The 15,621-nt window shown below is 38.2% G+C and overlaps 1 protein-coding gene across 2 annotated transcripts in view; it reads right to left on the bottom strand.

Moving 5' to 3' along the window:
* Positions 1 to 10,639: 10,639 nt before the first annotated feature.
* Positions 10,640 to 15,621, bottom strand: part of dna2 (DNA replication helicase/nuclease 2) — a 69,133-nt gene continuing 64,151 nt past the window's right edge. For both annotated transcript variants that reach the window (XM_061233164.1, XM_061233165.1), the window contains 6 exons: positions 14,902 to 14,991; positions 14,466 to 14,673; positions 14,194 to 14,283; positions 11,399 to 11,581; positions 11,056 to 11,202; positions 10,640 to 10,874 (listed from right to left, as the gene is read on the bottom strand). In XM_061233164.1, the coding sequence (XP_061089148.1) occupies positions 10,818 to 10,874; positions 11,056 to 11,202; positions 11,399 to 11,581; positions 14,194 to 14,283; positions 14,466 to 14,673; positions 14,902 to 14,991 (775 nt within the window). In that variant the 3' untranslated portion in view covers positions 10,640 to 10,817. The remainder of the gene's footprint in view (positions 10,875 to 11,055; positions 11,203 to 11,398; positions 11,582 to 14,193; positions 14,284 to 14,465; positions 14,674 to 14,901; positions 14,992 to 15,621) is intronic.

Here is a 15,621-nt window from a genome sequence, read left to right as displayed (position 1 = left end):
TTCAGCCTACTCATATAATTTCCATCCATCCATCCATCCATTATCTGAACCCGCTTATCCTGAACAGGGTCGCAGGGGGGCTGGAGCCTATCCCAGCATACATTGGGCGAAAGGCAGGAATACACCCTGGACAGGTCGCCAGTCCATCGCAGGGCACGCACACCATTCACTCACACACTCAGACCTATGGGCAATTTAGACTTTCCAATCAGCCTAACCTGCATGTCTTTGGACTGTGGGAGGAAACCGGAGTACCCGGAGGAAACCCACGCAGACACGGGGAGAACATGCAAACTCCACACAGAGAGGCCCCGGCCGACGGGGATTCGAACCCAGGACTTCCTTGCTGTGAGGCGGCAGTGCTACCCACTGCACCATCCGTGCCGCCTCATATAATTTCTCGCAACAATTTTTTAAAACTTGTTACACTTTTTAAACACTTTGTTACTGTCACTACTGTCATGTGTGCCAGTTTCATGATGCATGTTTCCTGGGCAGAAAGGGTCATATGTGTGCCTGAAAAAAAGGAATAGTACATCTGGCCCTATATAGGCTACTGTAATTTCTACCTGGTGAAACCAAAATGTATAAAAATTCAATTTATAAAAGTAATAAATAAATGATGGTTCTTTATCCCAAACATTTTGGAGGGCACTGTATAATAATTCTTGATATAAATCATTACATTTGAACTATTCATTTGAATTCCTGAAATGAATAATTAAATTTTAGTAACAAGTCGAATTCTCATTGTTAACAATTGCATTTTAACTAGCAATAATTACAACTCTTGATAAAGAATATGTTTACTAGTTAAAGTTGGAATTCTTAATATCAAATTTCCACAAGTTCTCATGTTAATGAGCTTCATTTAAATGTGTCCATGAAGATGGGGTATCACTGTGACTTTTTTAAAGGGCCAAGCACCAAAATACCAAATACCAAAAATAATGATATGATAGCCTTGAGAAAGTGGAACAATGTGCAATAGATTATGGAGTAGCTTTCTGGCTTACCTTTTAAATACAGTTAAACATGCACACATTCATATGCGCTCAGAGTTTATTGACGTCTTGTCCTAGTTATGTTTAGAAAACATAAATAGCACCACTAGATGGCATAATTTGGCAACTACATTCTCACTTTACCAAAAACTTTGAATAAGCATTGAATCTATTGACCAGTCTGATGAAATTATCAGTAGCCTATGTTAGCCTACTCCCTTATTTGTCTTAAAATATACACTCACCGAGCACTTTAGGAAGATTTTTGCACCTGCTTATTCATGCGATTATCTAATCAGCCAACGGTGTGACAACAGTGCAATGCATCATGTAGATATGGGTCAGGCGATATGTTCACATCAACCACCAGAATGGGGAAAAAATGTGATCTAAGTTACTTTGACCGTGGAATGATTGCTGGTGGCAGACAGGGTGGTTTGAGTATCTCAGAAACTGCTGAATCTCCTGGGATTTTCATGCACACTAGTCTCAAGAATTTGCAAAGAATGGTGCAAAAATAAAAAAAATAATCCAGTGAACAGCGGTTCTGCAGACAGAAATGCCTTGTTAATGAGAGACGTCAGAGGAGAATGGCCAGACTGGTCAAAGCTGACAGGAAGGTGACAGGAAAGCAAATAACCACACATTACAATGGTTGTATGCAGAGAGCATCTCTGAACACACAACTCATCATAACTCTAAGTGGATAGGCTACAGCAGTAGAAGTCTAAAAAATAAGTCTAATAAATACAAAATGAAGTGCTCGGTGATTGTATTACCCATCCTACGTAAGGAAATAAATTAGTAATGGGATTTTTGTAGACTCATTCATTTAGCACGCACATTACATTACATTATTGGCATTTGGCAGACGCTCTTATCCAGAGCGACGTACAGTTGATTAGACTAAGCAGGAGACAATCCTCCCCTGGAGCAATGCAGGGTTAAGGGCCTTGCTCAAGGGCCCAACGGCTGTGCGGATCTTATTGTGGCTACACCAGGATTAGAACCACCGACCTTGTGTGTCCCAGTCATTTACCTTAACCACTACGCTACAGGCCTGCCCACATACAGTGGGGTCCATAAATATTTAGACAGTAATAGAAAGCATGTGTAACTACATTTTATTTATATTTACATATCTGAATCATATCTGAATCTTTTGGGAATTACAGCCCTTTAAAATGAAGTCAAGATCTCACTGTAAATAGACAAACAGACAGCCTTTCAATTAAAGGAATCTTATATAAAGCAATATATTCTAAAGGTTCTTGTGGGTTGAAAAGACATCATCATCATAACATTTCCATAGTCACTCCAAAAGTTATTTTTTATTTGGACTTCAACAGATTCCAGACACAGATTCAATAGCATATCAAAAGCATGTTTTTGGAGTGCTTTGACATGTAATTCAGTCAAACTTTGCTTAGTTAAAAAATACAATTTAATACTTCGGATGTTCATTTCCTTTTAACTCAAACCTAAATCATGTTCCCTATGGCTGCAGACTCAAAGCTTCTTAAGAAAACATTTTCCATTGTGCTATTATAATTGCAACAAAAGCAATTCTTGTGCTAGCCTCCAAAGCAAAGTTACCTCAAAATTACCTCATTCCACCACTGCACTGGTAAGGCGCTATGATTGAATGATGGAATTACAGGGACTTTATATTTATGCAGATGCTATGTGCTTTAACTACTCATGTAAACTGCCATGAATTTAGGATAGTTCTCTCTGAAGCCATTATTTAAAAAACAAAAAAAACAAAAACATAAATAAATGAAAATATAGCAGCAATTCCCGGGGTCCGAGCATCTAATCACTCGTCAGTCACCAGAAGACCGATACATCTCAACAGACACACCCTGCCATTAACCAAGGGACTGGTCTGACAGACCAGTGCTTTCAGCAATATGAAAAGAAATTGTAAAAGAGGTTGAATGAATGAGGCGCATGACCTACTCAGCATTTCAATATTGAGTATTTGCCTGCATGCTATAGCCCCACAAACTGGCCTATCAGTGCTTTTTAAATAGTGATTGTAGGAGGCATCAGCCTGAAGTTTGCCCAATTTGCACAGTCCAAAATGTCAGTGTAGGCCCTTAATCGGCCTATACAAAAGGATTCATGCAGCTAAACAGCTTGGACACAAAAATTGCTCTAGTTTCGACATTTCTTAAGCGATTGACACCATTCAAATTTTGTATCATTCAGAACAACATGCCCAACATGGTGATTGTAAGTCAGACTATATAGATCATTTCAAGACCTATTTGGTGAAGGTGGGTCAAAAACTCAGAGACTAGTTAACAAAGGTAGGTTTGGCAAATATGCGGAAAATCTAAATGACTGGCAGAGTTGCTTCTAGAGGCAAAGTTGTTCGGGTGGAGGATGTACATCAAATGATGTATAGTATATAATTTTCCATTAATCACAGCCAATGATTCACGCCTTGAAACCTGCATATTTGCTATAGCGCCCCCAAAAGGCTGATTTATTCCAAATTTTACACATTCCTAGCAAGTGCTCAATATATCCACAAAGTTTCATGATGATCGGCCATTTATAAGCCTGTCAAATGGCAGCTGATTACTGATTGGCTAATGGCGGCCATGTTTTTTTAGATATCTTTTTTTCCATGGACAGCATTTTAGAGACTTCAGAACAGATGGTGTATCTAAAATGTCAACATGATTGGTCAAATGGTTCAAGAGATAGAGGCATTTACAGAAATTATTATTATAGCGCCATCTATGGGCACTACAGTATCACGGTTTTCAATGTTTTTCATTACAGATGCTCAGGAACACATCACCAGGAATTGTAGACAGGAACAGAGAGTGGCCTCCAGACTTATTGCCAGCCTTGATAAAAATGAAGAAAAAAGATTATTTAGGAAACAATACACAGATAATCTATATGTTATGTTCAAACCTATAGGAAAACAATATACTTTTATTTCAATTACTGTATTCTCATGACTCAAAGTCTTTTTTTTTTTTTTTTCTCCTGAAAACTATTTTGTTTCAATACTTTGTGCATACACTTCTGGAAAAAATGACTTTTTTCCTATAAGTATTTTCCTATAATTTGTGATAAAGTTAGAGAACATATTTGGAGGGATTTTTTTACTATTCCTCCACTTTCAGAATCATTGAAATCCCTAGATTTGCGATTATGGTCCCCCCTCTTCAGTTCTGACCACAGATTTTTGATGGGACTTAAGTCTGAAGACTGAGAAGACTGCAGAAAATGGATGTTCATTTCACTTAACCATTTCTGTGTAGATTTTGATGCTTTGGGTAGTTGTCCTGCTAAATAATCCACCAACGACCAAGTCTCAGTTTCTGAGCAGAGACAACCAGATTTTCTGCCAGAATTTCCTGGAATTCATTGTGCCAGTGATCTGAAATGGTACCCCTTGACCACTGGCAGCAAAACATCTCCAAAATATCAATGACCCACCTCCATCTTTGGCAGTGGGTATAAGATGCTTCTCCTTGTATGCATTCCTCTTTCACCACCAACCATGCTGATGGTGTGTTTGGCCAAAACCCCACATTTTGGTCTCATATGACCATAGCACTCTCTTATAATCATAATTCCAATCTCCAGATGATTGTTTTTGTTGATGTGCATTGTATAAGGCATATAATAAATAAGAATGGGGGTTTGAAGAAATAATGAATACATTTGATCTGACTGAATAGAAAGGTGCAAGGCAATTGGTTTAATTGAAGTATATGAAGCATATACGCATTTCTGTTGAATGAAAGTCTATGAAGCATATAACCATTATTTATACAGATTATTTATATTATTTATATCAGAAGTATGGTTGTGAAGGTATTGCTATGTGGTTGCCAGGTGGTTGCTACAGTGTTGTTAGGTGGTTGGTATGGTGTTGCTAGGTAGTTGCTAATGTCTTGCTAGGTATTTACAGCAGCCAATCAGGCAATTGGTTTCATGGCAGTATATGAAGCACTTCATGTCACATGTCAGTTATGAACTCTTCTAGAGGGCAGAGGCTATTTTGACATCGCAGGGTTCCATGAGGCACACAGCTAATTTGCATACAAAATAAATGTGGATTGGCTGAACTGCAGAATGTCTGTTAGAGCAGGACTAGCATGAGAAGAAATCTTTTGTCAAACAAATGCTCATAATTCAAAAAGTATAAGTACTACCCCAAAGTTTTGAGAAACAGTATGCAATGCTGAACATTTTGATGAATATACACTCAGTGAGCCCCTTATTTTATTTTAGATCTTTTTTTAGTCTTCTGCTGCTGTAGTCCATCCACTTAGAGGTTTGATGTGTTGTGTGTTCAGAGATGCTCTTCTGCATACCACTGTTGTAATGCTTGGTTATTTAACAAGGTGTTTCTGCCCGCAGAACTGCTGCTCCTGGATGTTTTGTTTCCCCCCCCCCATACCATTCTTTGCAAACTCTAAAGACTGTTGTGCATAAAAATCCCAGATGATCAGCAGTTTCTGAGATACTCAAACTACCATGTCTGGCACCAACAATTATTCAACGCTCAAAGTCACTCAGATTGCATTTTTTTCCCATTCTGATGGTTCATGTGAACATTAACTGAAGCTCCTGACCCATATCTGCATATTTTCATGCATTTTACTGCTGCCACACGATTGGCTGATTAGATAATCGCATGAATAAGTAGGTATACGGGTGTTCCTAATAAAGCAAGTGTATATATTAAACCTATAAAAAGGGTTTCAACATCAAAGATGTTGATGTGAGAGGTAGATGGATCACAAGTGATGATGAGGTCCAGTTTGTGACCATGGCTATGTGTAGGGGTGTGGAGAAGTTGCATGAGGTTTAATGAATGAGGATGGTTCTTTAAATCAGCAGCCATGGAGGAGTTGGGGGGAGTCCACATATATGTATATAAAAATCACACAATATCACAATATTAGAGAGTGGGACATACAGAGGTAAGGAAGTTAAAGGTAACAAGTAAAGAGCTGTGTTTAATTGGTTAAAGGGGGGAAATAATATCAAATACTTTGCATACAGGAAACACATTCTACAGCCTCTGATTAGTTACTATGGAAGGGAGAATTGGGAGGAAAATGTACTACTGATTCTATTTCATGACCTGGTTGATATCTGGAAAAACCCAGATAAAGAGGCTTTTTACATGGATTACTTAATGAAGCCAGTTGTATTCACTATTTTCCCCCCTTGTTCTAAATGTCACAAAAGTGTTCATTGGAGGGAGAATGAAGTCTGATCACCACATTATTGTTTTGAATCTTATGACAACAGAATCTCCCCGTGGGTGTGCCGACTGGAAATTTAATCAGAGCCTTCTGAAGGATACTGTATATATAAATAAAGAAATTATAAGCAACTTTTTCTTTCATAATTTCTGCTGACCCACTAATTGTTTAGGATACTTTTAAATGTGCTCTTCGGGGTCACGCTATTCAGTATTCATCTTTTTAAAGCAATATCAGACTAAAGAAAAAAATAATAACAGAAACTATGATAGCATTACAAGAAAAACAAAAAGAAATGGTGGCCCTTTCTTCAATCAGTTCTAACACATGCTACAAGAATAAAGCATTTATAAAGAATTTTTTCATCAAAATTCTAAGAAGAATATACAAAAACTAGTAACAACAGAGGGAATAGTCATGTTTCTCCTGACAAAGTACTTGAAGAGACCAAATACCAGAGATGTTCACAACTCATCAAATGCAAGTCCAAGTCAAGTCTCAATCTCTGAGCTCGAGTCCAAGTCAAGTTTCAAGTCTTGAGAATGGTGCAGCCTAAACAACAGTATAGCTATAGAAATTCATCACAATTCCTATGCCAATTGAAGTCATAGAAACCAGAAGACATATTTTCTATATGACATCAAGTGTGTGACAACTGAAGAACCAGTATTATCAGAGGCACACAAAAAGATAGTGGTTATTTATTTATTCATATCTCAATGAACTACCACGTCTGAGCCAACGTTTTGGCAAAGCCTTTCTCAAGATGGCTGGAGAAAGGCTTGCCAAAACCTCAGGTCTGGTGTGGTACGTAATTGATATACCAATAAATAATATAAAAATAAATAACCATTCTATTTTTTAAGAACTGTGTGACTCATAATGTAAGCATTACCATGGGCTGTAATATAAGATGATGGTCAACAACAAAAAAGGGGCCGGTTAATCCTGGACTAAATGCAGCTTGGTATGGATAATCTAATAAAAGTATTGATATTTGAATCACGTTGCAATATTGGTTTATTAACATACTCTTACTTTTTAAATGAAAGGTAACGGTTAAGCATTTACTTTAATCATTTTTAAAAATCGAATGAGGCAAGATATGCAAGAAATCGGGAGTTATGATTTTGGGACTAAATCCACATTATGCTATAGGAGAACCTCGAACCCTAAGGAATGCCATTGCACTATTGCATAGTAAAATTCTAAATCATTTAAAAACCGCATGAAACTACAGTACATGGTAAAGTCGGTTTCTACGGTAGCCTTGAATGTTATCGTCAATTACAAACAAGCTCTCTCGAAAATACAGTTCATATTTGGAACACCAAACAATGTCCATGCAACTAGTACATAACATCACCTAACAAGACATTCAAAATCACTCGCTGTCCGGCTTGCATATTGATCTTAAAGATCATACTGAAAGGTTTTTAAAATCAGGCTCCTGATAAAAATCCCATTACATGGCCGTTTTACTGAAAACGCAGAAGCTTGCGTGAAGTACGTTGACAATGAAAATGTATGGATCTTTTCAAGCGAAGCTGAAAGTTTGTTGTATCGTTACTGTACGTTACGCTCGTGGTTCTCTATCTTGGGTAACTTTGCAAGATCAACCATTTGAAATGCAAACCAACATCCCTACAACTTGACAAAATAAGAAAATATGCTGATTAAACGGTGACATGAACATTAGCTATACTGAGTCTGAACCGCAAGTAATGTTAACGCAACAGGGAATAGCAGTGGGATTAGCTCCGGTGCTGGTAAACTGACTTGCCTTTCCATATGAGTTTTAAAATGTCTGTTGAAATTTGACGTAGTTGCTCCCGCATCTTTTATTTTAATTCTCCACATTATTCTAGTTGCAATCATTTTGTTTGGCTTGGTGAGGCCAGGCCACAACATGCGGAACTGTACTCTTAGCGAGCTATGCTGCAAGAAATACAGAGTAGCGTGCTGCTATGGTCGCTACTAAAAGGCATTTTCTTCATATGAATAACTGAATAACTGGCTGTGACATTAACTTCGTCATTTTCACGATGCTCACTTGTGATGCTAAAATATTAGCAAAATGCTTCGCTGACGGGATTAAAAATGTTATTTCAGACATTATACATAGTGATAACCTGGAGATATCATGGAGATAACATAAAACAGATCATTGAGACTTGAGTAAAGAAACCAGGCCTAATATTTATATACTTTGCACATGTATTTTTTTGTTTTGTTTTTATATATGTTTATATACAGTTGTGTTCAAATAAATAGCAGTACAGCATCAGTAACCTGATGAACCACTGTTATTAGTAGTAGTGATATTTCTGCATGGCAAATAATTTACTTGTAGATGTAGTATAACAACAACAACAGAAAAACAACAGACCCAACTGTCATGACATGCACGCTGCTTGTTCGGAGTAATTGACATTGAAAGGGGCATGTCAAAATAATTGCAGTGTGGAGTTTCATTAGACAATTCATTCCTTCTGTGAAAACACAGGTGTCATTAATTGTCCTTTATTAAGGAAGAAGGGAAGCAAATGTTTCAAACATTGTTATAAAATATATTTCCTTCTGAATTGCTAAGTAAAATGGGCCGTTCCAAACGAGGAACGTCATTTGATTAAAAAGTTGATTGGAGAGGGGAAAACGTATAAAGAAGTGCAACAAATTATAGGATGCTCAGCTAAAATGATCTCAAATGCTTTTAAAATAGCAAAAAAAACCCTGAAGCACGCAGAAAACAAGTAACTACTGTTAAAACGGATTGAAGAAGTCAGAATGGCAAAGATTCAGCCATTCATCAGCTCCAGTAAGATCAAAGATGATCTACAATTACCTGTAAGTGCTGTTACATTCAGAAGACGTTTGATTGAAGCTAAGCTATCAGCAAGAAGCCCCCGTAAAGCACCATTGTTAAAAAAACGGCATGTGCCGAATCGGTTAAAATTTACCAAGGAACACATTGAGAAATGGCGTAACATTCTGTGGACTGATGAGTAAAATTGTTCTTTTCGGGTCTAGTGGTCGTCAACTGTAGGTCAGACGACCCCCGGATACTGAATTCAAGCCACAGTACACTGTGAAGCATGGTGGTGTAAAAATCATGGTATGGGGATGTTTTTCATACTATGGTGTTGGACCTATTTATCATATATCAGGGATCATGGATCAGTTTGAATCCATCAAAATACTTGTTTATGTTGCCGTATGCTGAAGAGGAAATGCCCCTGAAATGGGTGTTTCAACAATACCCCAAACACATGAGGAAGCGAGGAACATCTTGGTTCCAGACAAAAAGGATTGAGGTAATGGAGTGGCCAGCTCAATCTCCCAACCTCAACCCCATAGAAAACTTGTGGGGTGACATTAAAAATGCAGTTTCTGAAGCAAAACCACAAAATCCACAGGAACTGTGGAATGTAGCTTGTTCATCCTGGGCTGAAATACCCGTTTCTAGGTGCCAGAAGTTGGTTGACTCAGATGCATAACCATTGCTGCTACGTAACTAAATATTAGCTCAGTAATTTAAAGTGAAAAATTTATTTCAGTTTATACAGTAAGTGTTTCAGATTGAAGAGGAAAATTGTTGACACTGCCATTTTTTTAAACATTAATATTCATTTTCTTTGCTTCCTGTAAAAGAATAATGCAGACTTTGCTTTGATTTGGAATTGAATGCGTAATGTTTCCACTCCATTTGATATATGGAACTATAAAAGCTATTAAAAAATATTTGCACTTAATTCAGTTTTTTTAACGCACTGTTATTTATTTGAACACAACTGTACCTATGACAAAGTCTCAGCTTCCTATCTGTGTTTATAGTCCTTAAATTCTGGTTTCAAAATATGCAGTTGACGGGCCGGCACTCTGTACCCAAACATCTATAGCTGTACAATAATTCAAGCTCATTGGTTGAAAATTGGTTCTAATTGCCACAGCCAATGGCATTTCAACTTCAGAGCATTCAGAGAAGGGGTGAGAGATAAACATTGTTGTGGTTTGAGCGCATTTGTTGCTGCAATTCCTCTCATGAACATTAGAAGTCAGAAATGACCTATTGTACCTTTAAGACAATGAAAGTTAGCATTATCCAATGAGGTAATATGCAAAAAATGTATGCTTTTCAAAAGATAACTAATTCTTTTTTACAATTACAGTACCAAGAGAACTGCAAAAAAAAAAGAAGATATAATTGGATATTGCATCCAAATTTTTCACATTAAGACTGAAAATACCCAATCCCCCTCTGTTGGAATATGAAAATCACACAGTCAGGTCAAGACAACTGGAGTGTATCAAGTGTAATTTTATATATTCACCCGTTACATGAACACTAAAACACCAACACGCATACAAATTGACGAAATGCATTCATAGATATAAAATCTTATAAATTTTAATTCCGGTCTTGCTCCAGAGTAATATAACTTTTTTAATTTGTCATTCACTATAAAATAGTGTACCACAATTGTGAAGTATGTAAACTGCGAGAAAAGTGGTCCTTGTAGGCCAGCCACTTGTCCTCTAATATTGGTCAGCACAGTTCCATGGATTAGTGCAGATTAAAATACAGCAGTGACTTGTGGGCCCCAGGAGGAAGCTGGTATATGTGGGACGATATATTAAGGAAAGCCCTCACCCAAATGTTATTTCTCTATAAAACAAATATTTTTAGCCATAAAAATAAACATATTACTCATTTGCTCACATCTGTCCTGAGTATTTTCGAAGTGTTCCTGAACAAAACATCCATTTACATATTCAAGAATCTGTTCTGGTATAAAGGATATCATCTGCTCCCGCTCTAGATGGGCCAACAGCATTTCCAGGGGGGCATAGCGCTGCACAGTGGGGATGGAGCCCAGCATCAGCAGTTTGTGTTTAGCCCGGGTAATGGCCACATTCAGCCTGCGCCAGTCTTTCAGCAGCTCCCCTAACTGTCAAGAGATGGAATGGTTATACCTTGAGTCGTACCACATATAAATTATGCTCAAAGGGTAAACACCAAAGACCTTCACTAGACATTTGCTGCATTTTGTTCATGCGTTTACTGATAGTCAGTGAAAAAAGAACATAACATACCATGAACCAAAAAGGCATTCATTCTGGCAACAACGTATAGTAAATACTCACATTGCCGTCAACATTGCTTCTGACAAAGGAGACAATGATGACTCCTTTGTCCCGCCCTTGGTACTTGTCCACGGTGTTAACCTCCACTGCACTGAAGGCTGGGGTCGTCAACAGGCCTATGATGGCCTTCAGTTGCTGTCTGTAGGGAGCGATAACTCCAATATCACCTGCTCTGCAACCAGCCTGAAAGAGACATCTTCCATTATACACTGGTAATGAATGAAATTGAGCAAGAAAGGTAGACAAGCTCAGAAAGAAAAATTATAATGTACATTAACATATCATTAATTCACAACAATGACATGATTTACTAAACGGAACGGAACAATTTCCTTTAGAGGGGAAAAATGGGTGGTTGATGCATGCAACTTGGACTAAACTGAAGTGATTTTCATTTGAGTGGAAAACAGGCACTTGGGGTTGGCACAAGTTTGCGACTTTGTTATTTGCATGACCCACACAGTTGAACTTGATTTTTAGGCTACCAACCAACCTAGCCTCCAGACAAAAAATAAGAACATGTCTTCTTGTTAATCACAATGCATGCAGCTAGCATACAGTGCTGGCACACATTGATGTCAGTATGAACCAAGACATAATGGTAGGTGAAATGATTATTGATGATATATAATTATTGGGTATAAAAACCCAATAATATGGTACTTTGCACGCTGTGCAAAGACGAAACGGCAGATCACAGCAGCACGACGGCTATGCACAAATACTTTAAAAGAAAGGATCCAGGAGCTGTGATGCTAGGTTATCTAGCTTGCTACTGTTATGTATATGTAGCTCTGTAAAGCTGTCAACATTCCTATTCTCAGAAATGTCATTGAATGAGCGGTGTTCAATTATAGTGTTGATTGTGTGATTTCGGTGAAATTAACCAAAAACCCATGCATGTCTGAAATCTAGCTAGAGCTCTAGTATTAATGTAAATACAGCCATGATAATTGTTGGAATTGGACTGGACTGTTGGAATTGTAACACTAAAGTTACAATACCCTATTTCCACTGCCTAGTTCTGAGCGCTCCAGCTAACGTTATGCATACCAGTAGCACTATTAGGCTACTGTGCAACTACGCAAAACCAGTTTTACATTCCATTAATGGCATCAGCGATCCACCGTTTTGTAAGACAAACAAAAGACAACATCAGCAGCTGTTATGATTCTCAATGTAAATATGGATATCCCGTTTCAAAAGCAGTCTTAAAAAATCTAGTCGAAATGTACCAGTTGTAAGGTTAGTTTAATAACATCTCTGAAGTGCCGTCTTTGCAGTGGTAATGGCAGAAGTTCAAAGTCATAACATGTGCAACATGTGTAACTAGTGAATTAATATGTTTATTCAACAAATTTGAATTTCAATGTCTCCATGTCCAAGTCCAACGTTTACAATCACCCTAATAAACACGTAGCCTAATGAACTAGTAGCAATGTGCACACTGCGTAGTGCACAGGCAAACACAAATACAAGCATCCGCAATTAATCAGTAATCATAATGCAGCCCCTCCATCGGATAATCTCGTTAATTGTTTTCAGCATATAGCTACAGGCATAGAAAAATTGTATATAATGAAAAACAATGTCATAGTAACTGGTGGGTGATATATTATTTAGAGAATAAACTAGCTATAATGAGTCAATACATTAAATGCAGTAAGATATCATACGTCAAAAACATGTCAATACATTTTTAAATGTTCAACTGCAAATTGAATCAATTAAGATTCTTACATAAACAGCCACACCCCACCTCTCATACTGGATTTGTCCTGCCTAATAAGTTTATACCCCTCTAGATTATATTCATCCCCATGCCATGTATCTAATGTCATAGCCCACTCATAACAGCCTCAAGTTCCAGCAACAGATATTTCAGACTGTTTCTTCGACACACCCTGTTGCGTTGCCTCACTCCCTGCTGTTCCAAGCCACCATTCCTAAAATTTATTCAAAAGGTCACTCCCACTCCTACTCCCACTCTTGTGTCTTGCTCAGGGACATTTCGACACAGCCTGGGCGGGGGATCGAACCGGCAACCCTCCGACTGCCAGACAACTGCTCTTACTGCCTGAGTCATGTCAACCATTTGATTACTTGGTAAATTTGGAGTGTGGCGTGACCTGTGCTATGAAACTGTCTTTCACTGGTATTGAGCAGAGTAAAGTCTTTGAACTACAAGAAAATCACTCGATTAAAATTAGAGTGCCTGGGTTCACTGTTCACCCATCATCTATCTCTCGCAGTGATCTGAGCTTGAGGGGATTGTCTGCTACTGTTCTGCCAACAGAGGATGTTGAGTGCCGAGAATGGTTACTTTGTCCAGCAGGAGGTACTGTGCAGTGAATGTTCTCTGGACGAAGTGGCAGTTCAAGTGTTGGTGCCTGTTCAGTTTCGCAAAGTTGTCTTAAACTGCACATGGTGATGTAGCACAACATTTTGAGGTTGTATGATCGTATGATCGAGTGTTGTGTTGTGATGGAGTATTGCGTCTATTGGCCCCACTGAAAAAAGATATTGTACAGTTGTATATTTTGAAACCCGAATTTAAGGACTATAAACACAGGCAGAGGGTGAGTCAACGTGTGATAGGAAGGGATTAATAATGTAAGAATGTTTTAACACAAATCTTACCTATTGTACCTTTAACCTCCAATTCTATGCTCCAACCAAGTAAACAAAAACCAGTTGACGGGGAGGCTGCTCATGATTGTGTTACTTAGGCTACAGAATTAAACTAAATACAAAAGATAAAGAAATAAATCTGAAATAAAGCAGCGTGCCCTCACCTTTACTAGGAGGCTGACTATGCAGTGAACAAGAGCAGCCTCTGTGTGGTTGCTGATCCCCCCTTTCTCCACAGTCTCTGGGGCAGGGACCTAAAGAACATCAGCACACATTAAACACATTAAAATCCCCTCTGTTAGCTCAGCTTAATTCCTGGAAAATAAAAACAGAAAAGATGATGCTGAAATTCCCTCCATGACAGATTTGTCCTTGGAAGCCTTCTATTCTCATGGAGACTGAGCTGCGCAGTGAACATGCAGTGAACAGGGCTCACCTTGGTAGTGTCAAGAAAGCAAACAGGGTTCTCAGACTCCAGAACAGCTTTTATCCAGCCACTGTGCTCCACTTGGCTGAAATACAGCTCCAGATCTTTCTCAAGGGAAATCCGCATGGGCAGCTGCAGCACTGAGCAAGCGGTCTGCTCGGATCCGCACTCCAGCTTGCCCCCATATACTAGGGTGTTGCTCAAAGACATGATCTTACTGGAAACACAGAAACATTTTTATTTATATAAAACAAAAACAAAAAATGTTTTCAATGCTTTTGACCTGCCTTGTATTACATCTCAACTTCCACTACCTACAGAACACAGACAAACAATGGCACAGTCCAGACTGGATTCCAGGCCCTGGAGGCCAGCAACGCAGGGGAACAGTATCTTAACAGCATGAGCAGCACCTGTTTTGGAGGATTTTCATGGAGAAACCCACCTGTTCATCCTATACTGTACAGTCAGCTGCACAACGCCATCTCTATGGTGCTCAAGACGCTTGAATAGACTCTCGTCCATGCCTAGAGACCTGAAGGGAGGAAAATTAGATGAATTGTAAATTTCACAATAACGTACATATCTTTATTTTGTCAGAGCTAGCTCCTTTATATGACTATTGTGCAGAAATAATATGTTCAGTGTTGTGGAAAGGCAAATGTATGCAGCTAGATCAGGGCCAAGATTTCCATGAATACAAATGAATACATATATATATATTATTTTTGAATTTGTTTTCAAAAGTGAGAATTGAAAGACTCTTAGCTGGCTACAGGAAGCGTATGGAAGCATTTATAGTTATCCAAGGAAGAGTTACAAACTGACAGGTTTCCCAAACATTCTCCTTTTAAAAATTTTTTTTAACCTTTAAAAATATTTTTAATAAAACGTAATCTTGCTTTAAAATGAAGAAATGTGTCATGTTTAACGTTGTACCATTTAGAGGTCAGGTACGCTTTTGGTCACCAAGATATTAACTGTAAAAGGCTTTTTGACAGGGGTGCCCAAATTTTTGCATACGACTACATATAGTTTAGCACACCCTTGACTTAACTGTATATAACTCTGTACTGAAATAAGATATGAAGATGTAGTGATGTATTGCACCCAATGTAAGAGAGTGAAAAGTGTTACAATACGGCCCCTATAACCATCCGTATAA

Source organism: Conger conger, chromosome 2, assembly GCF_963514075.1.
Source record: "Conger conger chromosome 2, fConCon1.1, whole genome shotgun sequence".
NCBI lineage: Eukaryota > Metazoa > Chordata > Actinopteri > Anguilliformes > Congridae > Conger > Conger conger.
This window is presented reverse-complemented; position numbering and strand designations above follow the sequence as displayed.